At 57.7% G+C, this 21663-nt stretch overlaps 3 protein-coding genes across 4 annotated transcripts; 1 reads left to right on the top strand and 2 right to left on the bottom strand.

Moving 5' to 3' along the window:
• Window positions 1-2991: 2991 nt before the first annotated feature.
• On the top strand, window positions 2992-8375 carry ACADVL (acyl-CoA dehydrogenase very long chain). Its single transcript, XM_082860539.1, has 20 exons — window positions 2992-3131; window positions 3207-3282; window positions 3555-3620; window positions 3705-3777; window positions 3882-3946; window positions 4052-4186; window positions 4579-4723; window positions 4987-5116; window positions 5206-5331; window positions 5665-5863; window positions 6136-6240; window positions 6680-6766; window positions 6852-6914; window positions 7012-7113; window positions 7192-7289; window positions 7377-7449; window positions 7545-7617; window positions 7704-7776; window positions 7875-7950; window positions 8034-8375. Exons 1-20 carry the CDS (start codon window positions 3070-3072, stop codon window positions 8172-8174), a joined length of 1968 nt encoding a protein of 655 aa, XP_082716665.1. The 5' UTR covers window positions 2992-3069; the 3' UTR covers window positions 8175-8375.
• A 518-nt stretch (window positions 8376-8893) lies between these two features.
• On the bottom strand, window positions 8894-16364 carry DVL2 (dishevelled segment polarity protein 2). 2 transcript variants are annotated; one of them, XM_082860534.1, is made up of 15 exons: window positions 16066-16364; window positions 13829-13898; window positions 13230-13375; window positions 13002-13099; window positions 12730-12865; window positions 12533-12623; window positions 12313-12382; window positions 12068-12207; window positions 11905-11981; window positions 11096-11163; window positions 10780-10908; window positions 10559-10690; window positions 10254-10433; window positions 9597-9815; window positions 8894-9450 (listed from the first exon to the last, which is right to left on the bottom strand). In XM_082860534.1, exons 1-15 carry the CDS (start codon window positions 16257-16259, stop codon window positions 9002-9004), a joined length of 2199 nt encoding a protein of 732 aa, XP_082716660.1. In that variant the 5' UTR covers window positions 16260-16364; the 3' UTR covers window positions 8894-9001. The 2 variants fall into 2 exon arrangements, with proteins under 2 accessions (XP_082716660.1, XP_082716659.1); XM_082860533.1 differs by having other exon boundaries at window positions 12313-12623.
• A 703-nt stretch (window positions 16365-17067) lies between these two features.
• PHF23 (PHD finger protein 23) lies at window positions 17068-21359 on the bottom strand. Its single transcript, XM_082859902.1, has 5 exons — window positions 21186-21359; window positions 19565-19596; window positions 19315-19407; window positions 17936-18773; window positions 17068-17831 (listed from the first exon to the last, which is right to left on the bottom strand). The coding sequence occupies exons 1-5, from the start codon at window positions 21217-21219 to the stop codon at window positions 17617-17619; spliced, it is 1212 nt and encodes a 403-aa protein (XP_082716028.1). The 5' UTR covers window positions 21220-21359; the 3' UTR covers window positions 17068-17616.
• Between the last annotated feature and the right edge of the window lie 304 nt (window positions 21360-21663).

Genomic DNA, 21663 nt, shown 5'->3' on the forward strand with positions numbered 1-21663 from the left:
ATAATGGGAAAGGAGAAGGAAGCAGGAGCCCAGAGGCCCTGAGGCAAACATGGAGTCTCGGCCAGCCACCAGCGATGACAGCAGAGGCAGTGAGGAGGAAGTTCATTTCTCAGACGAGGAGGCACACACAGATGGGCTGGGAGCACCCGGGGTTGTTGAGATACTGGAGAAAGGCCATGGTAGGGGGTAGGGAGTGAGGGAGGGGCTGGCAGGAGGGAATCCCTGGGGGCCTAGTGCTCCCTCAGGATTCACAGGAGGAAGCCTGAAAAGTGACTGCGTCCTAGACTCTTCAGTGCCTGAAACTGGGGCAGGTAAAGAAGAGTGGGAAGCAAGAGGGCGAAGGGGCTACAGGACGGGAAAGAGTGCATTCTCCTTGCCCCTGACTCAGGATGTTGTCCCCAGGGCCCCCAAGTCTCAGGTTCATATTCGCAGTACTTTGGTCCCCCTCCAGCCCTGCCTGCTCCCTTGGGAAGTCAGGCCCCCACCCTCACCCCTTTACCTGACTCTCTGAGATGGAAGCCTCGTAATAGTCCAGGATGTCTGTCACAGGAACAGAGCTGAGTTAGCTCTCCCCCCACCTCCCACCCCCCACCCCATCCCCCCGCCTCCCTGGCTGCCCCTGCCATCACCTCTCCTCCATCTGCCTGGTAAGGACAGAGGAACTCCTCTAGCCAAGGCTGGTGGACTGGATGCTGACGGATGACCCCTGCCCGGGGCTCCTGCTTGTACCAAACGATCTCCAGGCTCCAAACCAGCCCCCAAGTTCAGTAATTGCCCTCACAGGCACAGGCCAGCCCTTTCCACAACCGCCCCCCAGAAAACTGGGGCGACTCACCCAGCAAGGCCTGGAAGAGGTCACTGTGCAGCACCGTGAGGAGAGGGGGTGCCCATCGCAATAGTGGGGGGGCCAGGAGCCAGAGGGCTGACCTGGGAGCTGGTGAAATGCAAGTGAGGGGGGATTGGGACAAGGACGAGATTGAGGGACCAACACACTCACCTCCTCTTCCCCAGCCTTTGCCCTCTCACCCCAGACTCTCTGGAAAGGTCCAGGGAGAAGGACCCCTGGGTCCCAGCCCCCCACCAGCCCCCAGGCCTCTCCTTCACAAGGACTCCTGTTTTTCACCTCTTGGTCCTGGTCCCTCAGACATCTCTCTCTTCTCTCACTTTAATCTCTCTAATCCACCGGATCAGAGCTGAGCTGTCTTCTCCCCACCCAGCCTGAGCTGTCAGGTAAAGTTGGCAGGCTTGAGCCGCCCACCATTCCATTCTTCCCAGGTCCCCAGGCACCACCGCCACCACCACCTTCCCCCTCACACGCTGGCCCCTCTCTCCAAAGCCAGGCATGACCCCAACATTTTCCTGAGAACCGGGGAAGAGGGCCACCCCCAAGGGGCTCTGCTCTCACAGCTCAAAAGGAGGGGAAGCTGTCACTCTCTCCTCCTGGGGCCTGTCCCCAGTGAGAATGGCAAAAAGAGGGGCATAAATTACCTGGGACTTCTTGACCCAGAGTAGACGTGTGTGTGTGTGTGTGTGTGTGTGTGTGTGTGTGTGTGTGTGTGTGTGTGTGTGTGTGTGTGTGTGTGTGTGAAGGGGACGGGACATGAGAATTCCTACAGTTCCTCTCAGGACTGGGAAGAATCCATCTGCCCAGAGGTCTGCCCTGAGCACATGGTCTCAGGAAGGAACAAGAGAGGGTGCAGAGAGATGTTCAGGAAGCTTTCAGAGGCCCTAAGGGGGAGGCAGCAAACCTCGGGGTCCTTCCTACTGTGAAAATTTTGGTGTTTCCAGAGTTAGTGACAACTCTGTCGTCTCAGGATAATATGCCTGAGCCATTCACACTCACTTTGAGTCACCCACCCCACTATTTTTTTTAATTGAATTAAATTTATTTATTTTTTTATACAACAGGTTCTTACTAGTTATCTATTTTATACACATCAGTGTATACATGTCAATCCCAATCTCCCAATTCATCCCGCCACCAACACCCCCGTCCCCTACCCCTTTCCCCCCTTGGTGTCCATATGTTTGTTCTCTACATTTGTGTCTCTATTTCTGCATTGCAAACGGTTCATCTGTATGTACCATTTTTCTAGATTCCACATATATGTGTTAATTTACGATATTTGTTTTTCTCTTTCTGACTTACTTCACTCTGTAAAACAGTCTCTAGATCCATCCATGTCTCTACAAGTGACCCAATTTTGTTCCTTTTTATGGCTGAGTAATATTCCATTGTATATATGTACCATATCTTCTTTATCCATTTGTCTGTTGATGGGCATTTAGGTTGTTTCCATGACCTGGCTATTGTAAATAGTGCTGCAATGAACATGGGGGTGCATGTGTCTTTTTCAATTATGGTTCTCTCAGGGTATATGCCCAGTAGTGGGATTGCTGGGTCATAGGGTAGTTCTATTTTTAGATTTTTAAGGAAACTTCATACTGTTCTCCATAGTGGCTGTATCAATTTACATTCCCACCAATAGTGCAAGAGGGTTCCCTTTTCTCCACACCCTCTCCAGCATTTGTTGTTTGTAGATTTTCTGATGATGCCCATTCTAACCGCACCCCACTATTTCCCTCTGTTTTGTGTTGGTGGAGACGGATTTCACGAGGAACCCCAAAGAGTCCTCTTTCCATGCCTCTGCCTCTGGCATCTATCTTACGTTTATGTCTTCCCACCTCTCCCTTCTAATTCCACCTGGGAAGTCCTCCCTTCAGTCTACCCTCCATCCCTCTGGCTGCAGCCGCCTAAGTTCCTCAGTCTTCCGTCTCAGCCTATCTTATCACCCCTTCTGAGGGCTACACTCCAGTTCGGACAGGCGAGATGAAGGAGTTTGGGGGAGACAAGGGACATTTGGAAATGACCCTAGGTCAACCAGAATGCAGGGGTTCGGTGGCGCTCCGGAACTACAGCCCCCAGCATGCCCCAGCGGCCGGAAACCCCGCCCACCGCCTCCCGGTGCATTGTGGAGGATGAGGCAAGGCTGGAGGACCAGACTTTGGCTAACCCGGCGAGAGCGCTAAGTCAACGCTCAGGGTAGCAGCGGTCGGAGCGGTTCGGTGATGCAGGCGGCGAGGATGGCGCCGAGCATGGGGCGGCAGCTGCTGAGGTTGGGGAGCGGGAGGTGTGTGTATGACAGGGGGTAAGGGGGCAGTGGGCTCGGACACCGGGCCAGGACTGAACCCCCTACTCCCCACAGCTCGCGGTCCAGTGCGCTCCTTGGGCAGCCCCGGCCCGGCCTCGCCTGGCGACCCTATGCCAGTGGGGCCGCCCAGGTAAGTGACGGCCACCTTCGAGGGTATGAGAGCGGGAAGCCGCCTCGGCTCCCACCTCCCCGCCGCCGGCAGGGGTCTCCCTCTTGGTCCCAGTCACCTGCCGATCGCCCTGGCGCCGAAAGTAGGGGAAAGGGCAGACCAGGGTGCCCTGAAGATGAAACTAGGGGAAAGGTGGCGGATGCGCCCTCCCCTGGCACCCAGCTCTTCCCCTTTGCTTTCCTTGGTACTTTGGAATCCCCTTCCCCGGCCTCACTAACCATCCCTTTCCCCAGGCGGCTGTGGAGAAGTCCGATTCTCTCTCTTCTGAGGCTTCGACCAGGGAAAACCGGGCCAAGCCGGTATGTGGCTCGAGCCCGGGAGGAGCTAAGCCAGGGACAGACCCACCCCACACTGCTCCCTGAAACTCCCTTCTCCCTGTGCAGGAATCTAAGTCCTTTGCTGTAGGGATGTTCAAAGGCCAGCTCACCACCGATCAGGTGTTCCCGTACCCCTCTGGTAAGGAAACGGATAGGCGGAGCTGGATAGGGATGGGGCGTCTTCCCCTGACCGCCTCGCCTGGCCTGACCTGCCCGTCCCTCTCGCCACTCCAACCCCTGCAGTGCTCAACGAGGACCAGACACAGTTTCTTAAAGAGCTGGTGGGGCCTGTGTCCCGATTCTTTGAGGTGAGCAATGCCAGCCTGAGGAATAGAGCTTGGTCCCTGATGGGGTGGGAAAGAGGATAAGGAGCTTAACAGGAGCCTGGATGTGAGATCCTGTGCCTTCCCCAGGAGGTGAACGATCCTGCCAAGAATGACATGCTGGAGCAAGTGGAGGAGACCACTATGCAGGGTCTCAAGGAGCTGGGGGCCTTTGGTCTGCAAGTGCCCAGTGAACTGGGTGGTGTGGGTCTCTGCAACACCCAGGTGAGGGAGCTCCCTCGGTCACCTCCAGTGTCCCAGTCTACACCTCACCCCTGGAGCTAAGGTCTCTGCCAAGAGCTGCCCTGGGGGCCTGTGGGATGTTGACGGTTACCACCAAACTACTTGCAGTTCCCAAGGGCCATGGACCTCACCCAGGGTCCCAAGTCCTAATGAATCGCTAAGGTGGGGACTGCCTGAGGGTAGTGTAGGGAACCAACCTCCCACCAAGACCTGGAACAGACCTGCCAGTGTCCTTCTGCCGTGGCCCCACTTGCTCTGCCCACTCGCTCTGCACGGATGCCCACGTCGGGCTCTGCCCTGCTGCCCACGCTTTCCTGCTAAGGGCAGGTCCCCACGTAGCCAGTTACAGCCCCAGATGCCTGTTTCCCCTCCAGTATGCCCGCTTGGTGGAGATCGTGGGCATGCATGACCTCGGCCTGGCCATCGTCCTGGGGGCCCATCAGAGCATCGGTTTCAAAGGCATCCTGCTCTTCGGCACAAAGGCCCAGAAAGAAAAATACCTCCCCAAACTGGCATCTGGTGAGGCAGCCCTAGGAGACCCAGAGATCGGGCGTGTCCTGGGCCTGGCACAAATTAGGCTGTGTGCTCCTTAGATCACCACACAGCTGGGTGTGTTGGCTGGGGGAGATTCTGGGTAGACATCACAGTGTGCTGGTGGGGAAATACAAAGACACTGAATATCGCCAGAAGCGTTAAGGGGGAATACCTTTGTGGGTGGGTGGGCACTAAAGGGCCTTTCCTGCCCATCAGAACCCAGTGTAAAGGAGCTCTTTCTCCAACAGGGGAGACTATTGCCGCTTTCTGTCTAACTGAGCCCTCAAGTGGATCAGATGCAGCCTCTATCCGAACCTCAGCTGTGCCTAGCCCCTGTGGAAGATACTATACCCTCAGTGGAAGCAAGATTTGGATCAGGCACTCTGCTCCCACTTTTCCCTCTTCTCCACCTCTGCCCACGTCCAGGCCCCACTGCTCCATCCTGACTGCCTCTCACTTTTCCACAGTAATGGAGGCCTAGCGGATATCTTCACGGTCTTTGCCAAGACACCAGTTAAAGACACAGCCACGGGGGCCATGAAGGAGAAGATCACAGCTTTTGTGGTGGAGAGGAGCTTTGGAGGTGTCACCAAGTGAGTGGGCTGGGGAGAAAGAGGTAGAGCCAGGGAGAGGGCAGTACTGAGTTCCAGGGCAGATGGCTGTCACAGGTCACTCTGGGGATGGGTGCAAAAGCCAGAGCATTTGGATGGCATGTTCCTTTTAGGCCTAGCATGCATGCAACTGACCTAAAGTTTGGCTTCAGCAACCACTGAGCCCATCACACGACAGCGGGATAGAGCCAGGCCTCCTCAGCCCTCTGGGCATGCCAGGGACTGCTGCCTGCGCCTCCTACAGGCTGGCTCATAATGAATGAATGGCTCACCCACACACACCCAGTGGCAACTTCTCCACCCTGTCTGTCACAGCGGGCCCCCTGAGAAGAAGATGGGCATCAAGGCCTCAAACACGGCAGAGGTGCACTTTGACGGAGTACAGGTGCCGTCAGAGAACGTACTGGGTGAGGTGGGGGGCGGCTTCAAGGTCGCCATGCACATTCTCAACAACGGAAGGTTTGGCATGGCCGCGGCCATGGCAGGCACCATGAAGGGCATCATTGCTAAGGCGGTGAGTACCCTGCCTGAGTCCCTAGCTAGCCTGAATCTAAGCCTAAGTCACACTGTCTCCCTTTCCATGTGTCCCCTGGTCTCTTGCAAGCCCTCCCTCCACCAGAGGCCCCTCCCCTGCCAACAGCTCCAGACTTGATAGCTTAGGTCTCCACCCAGCCTGGACTGAACTCTTGGCTGTGGCCAAAGCCCACCCATCCCAGCGCAGCCCAGCCCCTCTCCCGGAAAGAGGAGACTAGAGAACCACAGTGGGACACACGTGCCCTCTTCCAGGTGGATCATGCTGCTAATCGTACCCAGTTTGGGGAAAAAATTCACAACTTTGGGATGATCCAGGAGAAGCTGGCCCGGATGGCTATGCTGCAATATGTGACTGAGGTGAGGGCCACCCCCCTCCCCGGAGCCCTGAGGCCTTCTTCCCGGTTGGGTCAGACTACAACCCCCAGCAGCACCTGGGGCAGTGGGTCTCCAGCTTTACACCAATGCCCTAGGGGATGCGGGGAGGCATAGTCAGCTCAGCTTCCGCAGGATGGAGAGAGCCATGCTGTTCTGCCGAGGTGCTTCCAGAGGTCCCTGAAATTTGGTCTACCCCACCCCACCCTTACTCCTTCTTCACCCCTTTCAAGAAGTCAAATGCCTGCAAGCCCCTGACGAACTGACCAGGGAACCAAATATTTGGACATGCCTGACACACGGCATTGGAAGGTGAAGGCGAGGGCCACAGGGCGCCAGGGCAGACCCAGTCTTGTAGATGTGGGTGATCAGGTCGAGTCTGATGCAGCCCTTTTCCATTTCCCTTCACGTGTCCCAACCTCAGTCCATGGCGTACATGGTGAGCGCCAACATGGACCAGGGATCCACAGACTTCCAGATAGAGGCTGCCATCAGCAAGATCTTTGGCTCGGTGAGGTCCCAGGCCTGGGGGGAGGGAGAGCCCGGTTTGGGAGCTTGGCTCCAAACCCAATTTTGGGTGTTTTCTTTGTCCCTAGGAGGCAGCCTGGAAGGTGACAGATGAGTGCATCCAAATCATGGGGGGCATGGGCTTCATGAAGGTACAGAACACTTCTCTGCCCAGGCCGGCTGCAGCGGGCCAGGAGGAGGAGGCGGCACGTCCAGCATGGGTGTATGATCTGTCTTCCCCTGTGGCAGGAGCCTGGGGTAGAGCGTGTGCTCCGAGATCTTCGCATCTTCCGGATCTTTGAAGGGACGAATGACATTCTCCGGCTGTTCGTGGCTCTGCAGGGCTGTATGGTAAGAGGGAGGAGAAATGGGGGGAGGAGCTGGGCAGGACAGCGGAGTCCTGACTATTGGACCCTCCTCCCCCCACAGGACAAAGGAAAGGAACTCTCGGGGCTTGGCAATGCTCTAAAGAATCCTTTTGGGAATGCTGGCCTCCTGCTGGGAGAGGCAAGCAAACAGCTGAGGCGGTAAGCTTAGGGGCCAGGGCAGGGCGGGGCGGGGCGGGGTAGGGCAGGGTATGGCAACTAACCAGTCACCCTTCCCCTTTCTCTAAGGCGGGCAGGGCTGGGCAGTGGCCTGAGTCTCAGCGGCACCATCCACCAGGAACTGAGTCGGAGCGGTGAGCTGGTGAGTAAGTGGTCAAGGTGGGGGGACAGTCTGCGTCGAAGACTGACAGGGCTGGGCCCCACTCTGAGCCCCGGGCACCTTCCCCATCTCTTTAGGCAGTGCAGGCTCTGGAGCAGTTTGCTGCAGTGGTGGAGACCAAGCTGATAAAACACAAGAAGGAGATAGTCAGTGAGTGAGCTCTACCCCATTCCCGCCCCCCACTTTCCTTTCCCTCCCACTAACCACCCCCCAACCGCATCCCATCTACCTGACAGACGAACAGTTTCTGCTGCAGCGTCTGGCAGACAGTGCCATTGACCTCTATGCCATGGTGGTGGTTCTGTCCAGGTGAGGAGGCAGTGGGGGAGGCCTGAGCTGCAATGGGGGCACTGGGGGTCCTGGGCCAGGCTCACAGCCCAGATTGGTTTCCTCCTACTTCCCCCCAGGGCCTCAAGGGCCCTGAGTGAGGGCCACCCCACAGCCCAGCATGAGAAAATGCTCTGTGACAGCTGGTGTACTGAGGTGAGATCCAGGGCTACCAAGTACGGGGGGGCGGCAGGGGGGCCCTCGAGGCACAGGCCTGACCCCTCCTTCCCCCTCCCCAGGCTGCAGCCCGGATCCGGGAGAACATGGCTGCTCTGCAGTCTGACCCCCAGCAGCAGGAACTCTTCCGTAACTTCAAAAGCATCTCCAAGGCCTTGGTGGAGCGGGGGGGCGTGGTCACCAGCAACCCCCTTGGCTTCTGAATACTCCCAGCTAGGGCCTGGCCCAGAATATGCCTTCTCCCAAGCCCAAGCCCAGGCCCCTTCTGTGCTGATCCTGGTTCTGCCTTGAAGGGGGCCTCGGCCCAGGACGGTGCCTACTCTCAGAGGGAGTGCTCACCGCCTCACAAATAAAGTCTCTAACAAGTCATGCTCTGCTGCCGTACCGCTGTCCTTTCCCTTGCTGCCTGCCTCCCTCCCAAAGAAAGGAGCCAGAGGCATGGGGAGTTTGCCCCTATTGCTTTATTTGGTGTTTTATACAAGTGACTAAAATAAATAGAGTAACAAAAGCAGCTACACAACCCCCAAATACCCCAGCTTTCTTTGACTGCTGTCTAGGGGAACCAACCCCCTTCCACTTCCCAGGGTACCACCGACTGACCACCCTCCCACCCTGTGCAGGACAGAGCTGACTGGGCAAATGGAGTAGGAGATCACATTTTGGGGTTAGAAGAAGGGGCCCAGGAGACAGGGATTCTTCATACAAAAGAGAAAACGTCTAGTAAAAAAATAGTCCCAAAAATGTAAAAAAAGTCTATTTTAACCCCCCAAAAAGGCTTATAAAAAACAATAAAGCTAAAAATAACCAAAGGTCCCTTGTTGACCCCTGAGGGAAGGGGGAGGAACCAGGCACTGCTGGAAAGAGTCACAGTGGCAACAACCTCACAGCAGGCAGCAGCCCACAGGACAGGCTGAGTCCAGGCACCAGAGGAGTAATGAGCACGTGACTGACGAGACACCCAATCACAGGACAGGAGCACCAAGCACTGACAGGCCAAGGTTGGAGATCCAACATGGCCCCACCACACGCTCTACATAACATCCACAAAGAACTCACTGGGGTTGCCCATGGCCATGTGGAAGCTTTGGCGGCTGGCCGTCAGCTCTGGGGGCACGGAGCCCAGGTCTCTGACTGGAGGGGCCCCTGGAGGCTGCACTGCTGGAGGGACAGGGGGCGGGGGAGGGGGCATCATGACCACCATCATGGGGTTATACGGGAGGGCCATGCCAGGAGGCGGGCCATAGGGATGGAGCCCTGGGTGGGCTCGGAGATTGGGAGCACCTCCTGATGAGCCCCTGGATGGGGGAGGGCCCCCATCACCAGTCCCACCAGGTTCCCCACCCCGCCGAAGGCTGCCGCCCCGGCTGGAAGGCTCAGACTCACTGCCGCTGCCAGACTTGGACTCAGGGGCCCGCTCCTCAGGCCTCCCTGTGCGCCCCACCCCCCCATCGCTTCGTGTCGACCCACTGCTCCGGCTCCCTGTGGGGGGAGAGGGGATGGGAGCAACTGAGCCCCAGCCCAGGGTCCCTTGGCCTCCCCAGTCCCCGCTCCAGCCTCTGCTCCCTGGCTTCACCTTGGTGCCCACGTCCAGGCCCCAGCTGTATGGGGATCTGGCGGTGACTTACCCTCACTGTGCTGGCTGCTGGCACTGCCTCCGCCGTAGGTGTAGGATGAGAGCTCGTGGTAGGGTGGGGGCTGGGGACTGTATGGATGCGGGGCTGGGTACTGGTAGGAGAAGGTAGGCAGCAGGGGCCAGGGCGTGGCCCCGGGCAAGGGAGCCAAGGTGTCCTGGTCCGAAGCGCCACTGGAGCCATCGTTGTCATTCAGAGACAGGTTGACTAGGTCTGGAAGGCAAGAGAAAGACCCAGAATCACTGCTTTAAGAAGCCAGCACCCCAAGACATCGAATGAAGAGGAACTGGGAACCGTTTCCCCACAACCATCCATGATGGGGGTTAAAACGAAGGCCTCGGACAGGAAATGTCCCACCGGCCACAGCCATCAGGGCAGAAACTCGGCCAGGGCCACCACTAGTCCCACGTGCTTCTATGTGACTCAGGAAAAGCCGCCCTCCCCACCAGCAGACACAACCCTGCACGTGACGCACAGCTCGTCCGGCAGAACACCGGGGGACGTCAGCCCCCACGCGTGTCACCAGCCAGCGCAGGGCCCAGCGCAGGACGCACGCTGCTCAGCGTCCACGGTGGCCCTTAGGCCTGGGGTTGGAGAGGCAGGACGAGGCGGCCAGATCCGCTCTCCCTGGGCTGGGACAGGGGCACTCACAACTCTCACAGCCGCCACTGAGGTCTCCAAAGACATAATAGCACTGCTCAGAGAAGGTGATCTTGTTCACAGTGTGCCGGATGAGGCCCGCCTTGAGCAGCCCGCTGGCATACTTTCGGGCCTCCCGCCGCTCAGGAAAGCCCTCCACGTGATGGTAGAGCCAGTCAACCACGTCCGAGCCTAGATCGCCCAGGGCAAAGAAAGGCCTCAGGTTCTCCTCCCCAGCTCCTGCCTCACCCCTGCCTGGACCACTCCCAGCTGTGGCCTCCTCCTCCCCACACCACCTGCCCAGAGCCCAGCCATACCCAGAAAGGCGTTAGGGATGGTGATCTTGAGCCACATGCGGTCCCGAACTTCCAGTCCAGACTCTGGAGCTGCCATGGCCTTGGTCACAGATGCCATGTCTGTATGGATGGAGAGGCCCCGGCCCTCACAGCCTGACAAAGGAGAAACAGAGGAGCGGTGGATTCACACCACACTGGGTGGTCTTCCAGGGAGGCTGGATGAGGTGGGCCTGGGGGCTCACCATCCGGAAGAGAGGACCCAGATGTGATGGTGCTCATGGACGAAGAGCCTGGATAGGCTGGGAAGGTGCCAGTCAGCGCAGCAGAGTGTGAGACCCAGGCAGCAGGGTCAATCGGCTGGATGGGCTCATCTGGGAGAGCAAAGGCCACCAAGATGGTCACTTCCCAGTCCCAGAGAGCCAGCCCTGTCCCTCCCCGAATCAGACTCCTGTCCCAGCCCCACCTTGACCCTCACCCACCCACTCCCTGTAGCCTGGAGGCCAAGGGTATCCACACCCGCCCTGTCCTCCCAGCTACAGGTCCCTGAGCATCACTCACTTCGGGGGAGAGTGAAATAGGCCTGGGGAGAGGGATCCCAGCACTTGGCTACAGTCAGCACGATGGGGCTGTGAGGAAGAGGAGGCCAGTCAGGCTGGGGTGAGGGGAGAGGCCTGAGGAGTGGGGAAGCCTGGAATGAGAATAGGTGAGGGACAAAAAAAGGAAAAGAAAAAAGGAGCACAGACATGGCTGGGCCAGAGAAGGTAATGGTGGAAGGCTCCACAATGCGGGTGACTCACCAACACGGGTAACTCTTAAAAACACACTGCTGAGTAATTCAAGTGAGTATACGCCGCATGGTCCCATTCAGAGCAAGTCCGAAAACAGGTAAAACTAAACTGTGTTGTTCAAAAACACGTGTATGGCCGGTGAAACAACGACCAAGCAAACCATCGTGGTGATGACCAAAGCATCAGCAGAGTGGTTACCTCTGGGGGAGTGAGGAGGGAGGGAGTGGGAAGGGACACTGTGAGGGGCTCTCCCCGGGTCAGAAAGCTTCTAGGTCATGATCTAGGCGGTGGCGACGCAAACACCCACTCACTCCAGACTCACTTGTCACGCGTTCTTGCTCTACATATTTTTTTTGGGCAGCGCCGTGCGGTATGCGGGATCTTAGTTCCCTGACCAAGGACCGAACCCTCGCCCCCTGCAGTGGAAGCGCGGAGTCCCAACCACTGGACCGCCAGGGAAGTCCCATATTACGTACTTTCTGATGAGCGTTATGTTTTACCACTTTTTAAAGTAATAAAACGAAAGGTGAAAAGGCAAAGAAAGAGAACCAAGGACCTGAGACCAGCTCGAAGGCTCACCCCGGCTTGTGCACGATGTCCCTCAGCACCCGCACCGCATCATCGTTGCTCATGTTCTCAAAGTTCATGTCGTTCACCTGGCAGGAGGGGCGGTGGGTCAAAGGTGGGGGAGAGGGGCTGAGGGCCCCGGCCTGGGTCAGCGGGTGGCCCCGCCCCAGCTCACCTGCAAAAGCATGTCCCCGGGCTCAATGCGCCCATCAGCCGCCACAGCCCCACCCTTCATGATGGAGCCGATGTAGATGCCTCCATCTCCCCGCTCGTTGCTCTGACCCACGATGGAGATGCCCAGGAAGTTGTACTTCTCTGTGGAGGGAGGCCAGGTGACGAGAGGAAGGCCCAGCCTCATGCCTCCCAGGGACCCTGGAGACCAGGTCCTCCCAGCCCCCAGGGCCCGGGCGCCCTCCATACCCATGTTGAGCGTGACTGTGATGATGTTGAGAGACATGGTGGAATCGGTGACGCTGCTGAAGGATGAGGCCTGTGGTGGGTAAAGGGGAAGGAGCCGGACTGCCTCCAACAAGCCGGGACAAGCCCCAGGATTCTCCCTGTCTGGGCCTTGTACCCCCGAAACCAAGGCCCGTGCCCCCAGCTCCCCCGAGGTCCAGCTGCCCCACAAGAAGCCCCTCACCCTCTCCAGGCGGGGTGGCCGCTGTTTCCTCCGCCGCCGGTGGCGCTTGAGGAGGCGGGAGGCGCTGCTCTGCTCCGTGGAGCTGCTGAACCTGCCGGGAGGTCGGGCGGGGAGCTGGCCGGGCGGTGGTCGCGGGGCCAAAGGAGAGGACGGAGTGGCGGTGGGGGGGCACCCCGGGGAGGCCTACGGAGCCCCACCTGCTCATGGTGTCCTCCTCGTCCGAGTCCCCCAGGCTGGTGCTCTCCAGCTCACTGGTCATGAGGGTGGAGGAGCTCTCGTACCCTGCCAGGTGGCGCTCCAGCCTCGAGGGGCCGCTGGGCCGGTGGCCCCCCGCTGAGGGAGAACAGGAACCTCAGGAACCAGGACTCGGGCTCCTCACCCTTGTCAGGGCTTTGGGTCGGAGCCGACCCCTCCCCAACTCCCAGTCTAGCCGGCCTCCAGGCCTGGCCCCCCTCACCGCCGCGCTCACTGCTGTCTCGCCTGCGAGGTCGCTCCCGCCTCAGAGACACCACTGACTCTGTTTCTGTCTCGGGCTCCAGATTTTCCCGGCTGCTAGACACGTTAGGGCTAGATGGGCAGAGAGGGTTTCCCACCTGCGTCAGTGGGACAAGGCTCCTAATCGTCGGCTTCCCCTCCCAAGGGGCTTGGATTCCTTCCTCACCTCCCTCCCCTGGACTCAAGAATCCCACGGACTCACTGGAAGGATGGAGGCCTGGAGTCTCCAATGCCACTGGTCCTCTCTGGTGGCAGAGGGGGTACAGGTGGCGGTGGAGGCACCGGGTCTGTCCGAGGCTCGTGGGCTGGGGGGGCCATCTCAGGTTGGGGGTTATCTGATGACACTAACTAGAAGGATGCAAGTGATTTGAAAAGAACAACAACAAAAGAAAACGGCTCAATGAGGAATATGAGAGGCACATGAGATGAGAGTAAGAGGAAAGAGTAGAAAAGGGGACGGCGCCTGAGAGAGCCCGGAGAAAAGCACAAAAAAAGCGGCAGCAAGCATTAGAGGCTCCAGAAGGAGAAGGCTGAGGAGCTCCAGCTGGCTGGCTCTCCAAAAGGTAAGGAGGATGGGAGTTCCCTGGCAGTACAGCGGTTAGGACTCGGCGCTCTCACCGGCAGGCCCAGGTTCAATCCCTGTCGGGAAGGCCACACAGGGCATGGCCAAAAACAAACAAAGAAACAAACAGGTAAGGAGGCAAAGAGCCAGAGCTTCCGGCAACTGCGAGGGGGCGGGCACAGGCTGAGGCTTGGAGGAGTTTGGCAATGCCAGAGGGACTCTCCGGCAGGGCCCCTTACCCAGGATACCACCCTTCCGTTGAAGCAGGGAAGGCGAGCATTGTCATCTGAAATCTCTTCCTTCACCACCCTGCCGAGAGACAAGGTAAAGGTCAGTGAGACTGGACTGGCTTCCCCCATTCCCACCCGCATTCGAAGTTTCTCCCAATCTTCATCCAGCTCAAGGATGTGGCTTTTCTCCAACGTTGTCCGAGTCCCCTTCTCTGACGCTGTAACACTTACACCTAAGAAATCACCAAACTCAATTCCCTTTTCTTATTTCTCCTTCTCTCCCCAGCTCATCCTCAGGGGCTCAGCGCTGTTCCAGAGATTTCCTAGAGTCTGATTCAAACCTCTCAGTCCAATTTCAAAGGCTTCCCGTAAGGTTGCCCCAGCTGCCCCAAATATCTAACCTTAGGAGCTTGCAGGCAGCCTCCCTCCAACTTTCACCGTATTCCTCACACAACTTCCCCCAAAGGCTTTGGTCCTCATCTACATCTCTACTTTTATGCTTTCCTTAGTTTTCTCTAATTCACTTTCAGAGAGATGTCCAAATGTACTGTCTTCCCCTAGATAAAAATACCCATTAGATCAAAGAATAGTACTTCCTCACTAGACTGAGCTCCCAAGCAGAGGTGAAGCCCAGATCCCCATTCTCCTGTGCCTCACCTGGCACAAACTCTGCACTAAGCAATCTGCTCCTCCTGATAGACCCTAAAGCCCAGTCCTGGGGGTCACCTCTCCCATCGGTTCCTTCAACGGACCTTCTTTTCAATCACCAAGTGAAATCATCAATGCCTGTTTTGTTCAACACCATGTCCCCGGCCACAGACCAAAGTACCTGACACTTCGTAAGCATTAACAAATACCTGCTGGCTAAACTAATAAACGTATAAACTATGACACACTCTGCCCTGAACAGACTCTCACACACACTCACCCCCAAATTGGGATATCTGGTCGGATTAACCCTTTAGCCTAATATGGTTCTAAGAATGTGGATATATGTCAACTCAATCCCACCTATTATCAATGTGACAACACAACCCAGTCACTACCAATCTGTCTCAGCATAACGTTGTATTCTTCACAACATAATCCAGTCTCAGCATAGTCCAGCCTTCCAAGTGATTCTATCCTGTATTATCATAACCTAGTTTAAGAATTAGACTCAATGCTAATAAGGGCAATGACCACACACCAAGAACGTACCATGCACCTGTACTAAGCATTTTACTCTGGTTAACTCCATTTCACAGATGAAATCAAGGCACAAAAGTTGAATAAACTACCCCAGATTATAGTGCTGACAAATAGAACATTGAAATCCAAGGTAACCCCCAAGACAGTACCACCTTCCCAACGTCCAACAGTGTTTCTAGGTAGAGCCCAGTCTGTTCAGCTTTCCTATAACCCAGGCTATCCCAGCCTGATCCAGCCTCCCTTCAAGAGCTGAGACTGAGGACCAAGAGAGCACAGTCCCAAAGGCTATAAACACAAAAGGGCCTACTCTGCATTATTTAAAGTCCCGGTCTTGCCCAGACTGTCCCAAATTACCCCAGGGTAGCCCAATCTAGTCTACCACGTGCAGCTGTCTACACCAATATAGACTAGAATATCCCAATACAGCTGACTGTACCAGCTGTATTGGTACAGACCCCGTCAGCCCCGTCTGCCCTTGTATTGAGTGTCCCAATAAAAACTAGGCCCCCAGAGAAACTAAAATCAATCAATAGAACCCGCTGGAGACCAGAATGGCATCCCAACAGAACACTCTGCGTTAGTACGGACTAGACTGTCCCCAAACTATCCTGTCTGCCTTAGTATAGGACAGAACATCCCAAGCCTGCCCAGTATAGCCTAATCTACATCAGCAGAGTCCACAATATCCCTACATAGCCTGTGTGCTACAGGACTACTCACAATGTAGTTACCAGCGGAGAGATCAATCTACCTCAGCACAGACCAGAACACCCAAAAATAAACCAGTGTGCCCCACTCTATTCCAGTATAGCCTAATCTTCTATAATCTGGTTTAGTATATCCCAGTCTGTCCTCCTACAGTTCCGCACGCCTCAATCTGTCTAAGCATAACCTTGTCCGTCCTGGGATAGCCAATCTACACGAGCATAGTAAAGATGTGCTCCACTATAGCCCAGAAAATCCCAGCATGTCCCAAAGAAGACCAGTGACCCTCAAAATTACCCAACCCACAAAAGCACAGCCCCCGTCGTTCCTAGTCTAGGCCTCGCGCTCACCCGAAATCCTGATCCATAGACTTGAAAAAGTACTTAGCGCCCGCGGGCCGCTGCAAGACGCTCTTGAAATCGCCGAGGGTGATGCGCTCGGCGGGGACTGGGATCTTCACCAGGTAGGGAGTCTCTTCTTCATCCAGGTGGTAAATCACCTTCGTCTCCCCGACACCACCGCCCCCAGCGCCGCTGCCCGCCATGGTCTCGCCCGCGCGCTCCCGGGCTCCGCCGCCCACCCAGCGGGGCTGATCGCCCCCGCCGCGCCTGCGCACTCCCACGAACCGACGCGCGAGCAACGCGACCGACCCAGCGTAAGAAAGGTGCAAAAGGGAAAAAGACAAGGCTCAGCGGGGTGACGGCGTGGGGGGGGGGGCCGGTGGGGACGGGCCGTGGGGCGCGACCCAAAGCCGCGGGCTCCGGCGCCGCAGCCGCCGCAGACGTCGCGAAGGCTCTCCAGCGCCCCGCCCACCTCTCCCCATGTCACGTGACTAGAACTAGCCCACCCCCGCTCTGCCCGTAACGCCCCACCACGTGATCCTCACTGGTCACGTGACTCTCAGCTCCGCCTAGCGCCCTCGTCACATTATTGCCACTTTCAGCAACGGTCTCCCAACCCTCTACGGCTCCGCCCCCAAGTGTGTCCCCACCCGCCTCCTCCAACTACCCCGGCTCGGCTGGCCTCTGCCCTCAGGGGGCACCCCGCTTTACCCCCTGAGGGAGAGAGCTTCAAGCAACTATATGATCCGCTGGAGCGTGCAAGTGGGAGGTGAGGGTGGGAATTGGGGGGGGGGTCCTTGACTGGGGGGTGAGGTGGGGCAAAGCCAATCGAGGTCCTAGGGTTGGTGGAAAAGGCGCAGCGCCAGGCCATTTTCAGCTTGGACTTTTAAGAGAGGCGTTTCAGCCCCACCTCCAGCCAGCTTTTCCAAAGCCTCCCTCCCAAGCAGGACAGTCAGTGAGGGCTATAAACACAAAAGAGCCCACTCTGCTTTATTTACAACACGAAGGCTGCCTGTACAAACAGCTGGCCAATATTATTAAAAACAAAAGAGGTGAGTGAGAACATCGTCACCTTTCTGTTTTCCTTCCTCCCTCGGCCAAGCTCTGGTTGGTACTCCACCTCTGAGCTGCCATACTCAAAAGGTGAAGTCCAAAATTAAAAATACAACCGGTGTAGAATAAATGGGGAGTGAGATAAAAGAAAAAATGAGGGAGGGGAGTGCTATATTTACACTAGCGTTTTATAGACAACCGTCCCACTCCATCCCAACTCCAACCCTGGCCCAGGAAGTGAGCGGTGGCAGGTCCAAGGGACAGAGCTTAAGTGTCTAGGGACCCAGACAGCTTCCCACCCCCAACTGCAATAGGTCCGAGTTCAAGTCCACAAGATGGGAAGAAAGGGTAGGATAGGAACATCACTCATTTCCAAACCAGCCTCCCTTGGGAATTTCTGCCTTGAAGTGGGACAACATCCCAGCTCCGGGGGACAAGCTGATGACCCTGAGGCTCAGTTCCCAAGTCATGTTGCCATTCGAAGTTCCAGCCTAGAGATGGCATATGTCAGGGCTCTCCAGATTTCGGAGGCCCCGCTAACCGCCGGGCCTCTGGCCGCAGTTCCTTGCATTTCTGGCAGTAAAAGAAATCAGGGACATTGGTCTTCTTAATCTTAGCACAGGAGAGGTGGATCCATGTTCCACACAGGCTGCACTCAATCATGGGCCGGCCTGCAAAGGGCTTTCGGCAGTAACATGTGATCAGATCCCATGAGTCATCACCTGGGGAAAAGAAGGTTTGTTTGGTGTTCTGCTGGAGCTCTTAGATCCACAATACCCCCAAACCCACCAACCCAGCTACCCCTGGGCAGCCCCAAACTTCTCACCTGATTCTACCATGATGTCCTCATCCATGACCCGCATCTCGCCTTCACTGGAGCTGGCATCTCCATCTTGGCTTGTTTCAGTGCTGCCCACGTCCTTGCTTTCACTGTCAGTGGGAGGGACTCCTTCAGGGTGCACTGTGGCAGGGGGCCTAGGAGCCTCAGGAGGTGTTGGCAGCACAGGGGCTGGGGCTTCCCCTCCTACCACTGCTGCCATCTCTTCCTCCTCCTCTTCTTCCTCTTCTTCCTCCTCCTCTTCAGAGTCTGTATCGCTGGGGGGTGCCCGAGGAGGCCCAGGAGGTGGGAGTCTATCCCCCCGCTCTGCCTTTTTCAACTTCCGCTTCTTGCTCTTCTTGATTCGAGACCTCTTTTCCCCATCCCCAGGGGCTGGCCGAGGCCTCCGAAGCACCCCAAAGCCTGTCCCCCCTCCTGGCCCCAACTTTCGGTTCTTTCGGTCCTTCTTTCGAGGAGGCTGGGAGAGATCCCCCTGGGAAAGGGGCACTGGGGTGAGAGCAGCAGGGGGCCGGGAGGCATGTGTCAGGGATGTGGGGGACAGTGGAGATGCCATTTTGGGCCCATCTAGATCAAAGAGAGAGTCCTTGAGTTTCATCTTCTCAAGCAGGGTGGCACTATCAGGGGCCTGCAGACGAGGGAAAGTGGACCTTGGGGGTCCTGGCTGGGTGGGACCTGCTTGAGCTGCCCTTCTCTTGGATGACTTTGCTTTCTTAACAAAGGTCTGGATGGTTCTGAGATCTGAGGGGGCTGAGTCCCAGCCATCGCTGTCTGCCGCACTCTCACCTCGCAATGGAGAGCTGGAGCCGGAGGCTGGCCAGTCATTTTCCTTAAAGGGGAGAAGAGACCAGGATCAGCAAGGGGCCCAGGGTCATCTCAGCCCCTATACACACCCAACTTAAAAGACCAAAATATCTGGCCAAAACCACTAAATCTTACTATATTCAGAAAACTTATCCCCATCCCAATTCCCATCAGCATCTCCTCTTGAACACTTCATGTTACCCCTGACCTCAAATTATAACCATCTCCCCAATGCCCACTGCCTTCACAACACAGCATCCCCCAGACCAGAGCCATTTTTCTCTAGCTCTTTCTGAACAGCCTCATTTTTTACCATTTTCAGTCCCTAAAGTTTTTACCCAAAAGCACCTTCCATTTAGAGCACCCCAAAACCATTCACTGCACTCAAACCACCTATTAGTCCCACCCCCACTCCAGATACTAATTTTCCCACCAAAATTTCCATTTCCCTAGTCTTACATATAATTTCTAGGCTTTGCCTACAACGTAACACAGTCTCATAAGCTCAAGAGCCCCTCTACAGCCCTAGGACACCACCCTCCAGTCAGTTGTCCTCCTGTCCCTACCTCCTTGCTAGGGGGGATGTAACCAGCATAGGCCAAAACAAAACTGCAGAATTTGTTGAAATCCTCAATTGTTCTCCGTCGTTTCTCTGGTGGCTGAAAGGAAAAAAATATGTAGCACACAGAGTTTACGAGGGACATTCCCAAAAGCATAGTCCCTGGAGTGAGAAATCTGGAAAAAGTGGGAGAGGGAGAGAGAAAGAGCAGGAGATCCTGCAGTAATACTGGGCTGCAAAAGAATGGGAAACCTCACCTGAGTCTCTGGCTTAAGGGTCGGAGGTGGATCTGTGAAAGCAATAAAAACTGAGTCAAGGCACTAGGAAAGAGTCGGTGTAAGACCCCACCTCTCAACCTCCGAGGTCCCAAGTGAACCCCCTCCTCTCCCAGGTCCCTCAGCCAGGCGAGCAGGCCCCCAGCGGTGCTGGACCCGCCGCTGCTCCCCCTTCCGCCCCGCGAGGGGCGGAGCCTGGGCGCGGCGCCCTCTCAGGCCTCGCTATAGCGCTCCCCTTCCCCCCACCGGAGGCTTGGCGCTCCGCCCCCCCCACCCCCAACTCACGGTTTCTCTAGACTCCGGGTTCCTCGGCTCTCTCGGCGCCCCACCCGCCATACCGCCCCCCGGACCGAGCTCGGGCTGCCGCCTGCCCCTGTCCTTCACACGCGCCCAGTGCCCGGAGTTCCCACCCCGCCGCGCTCTACCGCCCCGGGCCCTCCGCGACCGCACACGCCGCCCGCCGGCCCCCAGGGTCTAGGATGACCACGCCGAACCGCTCCCCGCCCTCCGGCCCCTTCTACTTGAGCACGAGGCCCGGCGCGCCCCTCACCCCCACCAAACACACACGGGCTCACACATCCAACGCCACTTCGCGGCCGGGACAGACCTGAGAGCTCTCACCCGGACGCGGCCCCACCTGCCCCCCCTTACCGCGCTCCCCACAATTTCGCCGTCCCCCCGCCCCCATCCGGGGCTTTGGCCCCTCCCCGTCTCGAGCTCCTCGGGCTCCCCGCCGGGCCCCGGGCCCAGTTCCGAGCTCTCTCCGGCCGCCGCCCCCCCTCCCTGCCCCCGGACTCGCCAGCAAGTCACTAGGCTACGGACCCCTAAACTCGAGCCCCCCCCAACCAGCTACTCTCTTCCTCCCCAGCAACCCCCGCTGCTGCCGCCGCTGCCCCCCTCACCCTCCGCAACTCCCAGGCTCTAACCCTCGCCGACCGACCAACCCCCCCTCCCCCCGGCGCAACTCGCCGGCCTTAAACCCCCACCCCGCCCCACCGCCCCCAAAACTAGCCAGCTCTTGTCGCTTCCCGGCTCCCTCTCCCCACAACCACCCCCCGCATAGATCTCTCTATCGCAGACAATACCCAGACCCTCTCTTCTCCCCACAACTATCTGCCCACCCCTCCAACAATCACCGGGCTAGCTCCGGCGGCAACTACCGGGAGCTCCGGCACCACCGCCACAAACTCCCCCACCTCGCCGAACTACCGAGCTCCTCACTCAATCCTTTTCTACATCCTTCCTCCCCAACAACTCTCCGGCCCCCAAATTCCCCCGACCTCCCAGTTCTAGGGCCCCAACCTGCCGGAGGCCCTTTCGGCCCCTAACCCCCGAAGCTGTGGGTTTCCAGCTCCCGCTCCCCCATCCCACCCCACCCGCCCTACACACACACAGCGCCTGATCTCCAACTACCCCCAGCCCAGTCTCCCACTCCTCTTTCTCCAACGTCTCTCAACTCGTCACTCTCCCACCTCCAGGGGCAGGCCCCCGACCCCTTCCCCGCCCTCCCCCGCTGGGCTCCGGGGCTCGACCTCCAAGTTTGCCAATAGATTCCTCGCCCGCCCCCCGCCGGCTAAGCGCTCTGTACCGGTCGAGAGCTCACCTTCGGGACTGGGCTCCGCCATGGCTTCCAGCATCGCCCCCTCCCCTCCTCCCGGTCCGGCGCCCCCCTCCCCTGAGCCGGGGATCCCGGTGCCGCCTCCGGTGCTCGGTGCTCCTACTGCCTCGCTCCACGGAGGTGTCTGCTTCGACTCGGTTGTGACTCGAGTCCGCTAGCCGCTGCCGCCACCTCCCTCTACCACTGCCTCCCGCACTCCCGGACCGGGCCCCCTCCCCCCGCGCCGCCGGCCGCCTGCTCCCTCCTCCTTCTCTCCTCCCTCCCTCCTCCTCTCTCCCCCCTCCCTTCGCGGGCGCTAACGCGCAATGCATCAAGGGGATTATAGTCCGTCCGGGGGCAGCAAAAAGGACACTGCATAACCCTCCGGAACTTCAGTTCCCAGCAAGCCACGGATTGGCGCAGGCGCACTAAACCGCTCTCCTCCCCCGGGGAGTGGCGGGGAGATTGGGAGCAGAGGGGAGAG

Source organism: Leucopleurus acutus, assembly GCF_964270905.1.
Source record: "Leucopleurus acutus genome assembly, chromosome: 19".
Lineage (NCBI taxonomy): Eukaryota > Metazoa > Chordata > Mammalia > Artiodactyla > Delphinidae > Leucopleurus > Leucopleurus acutus.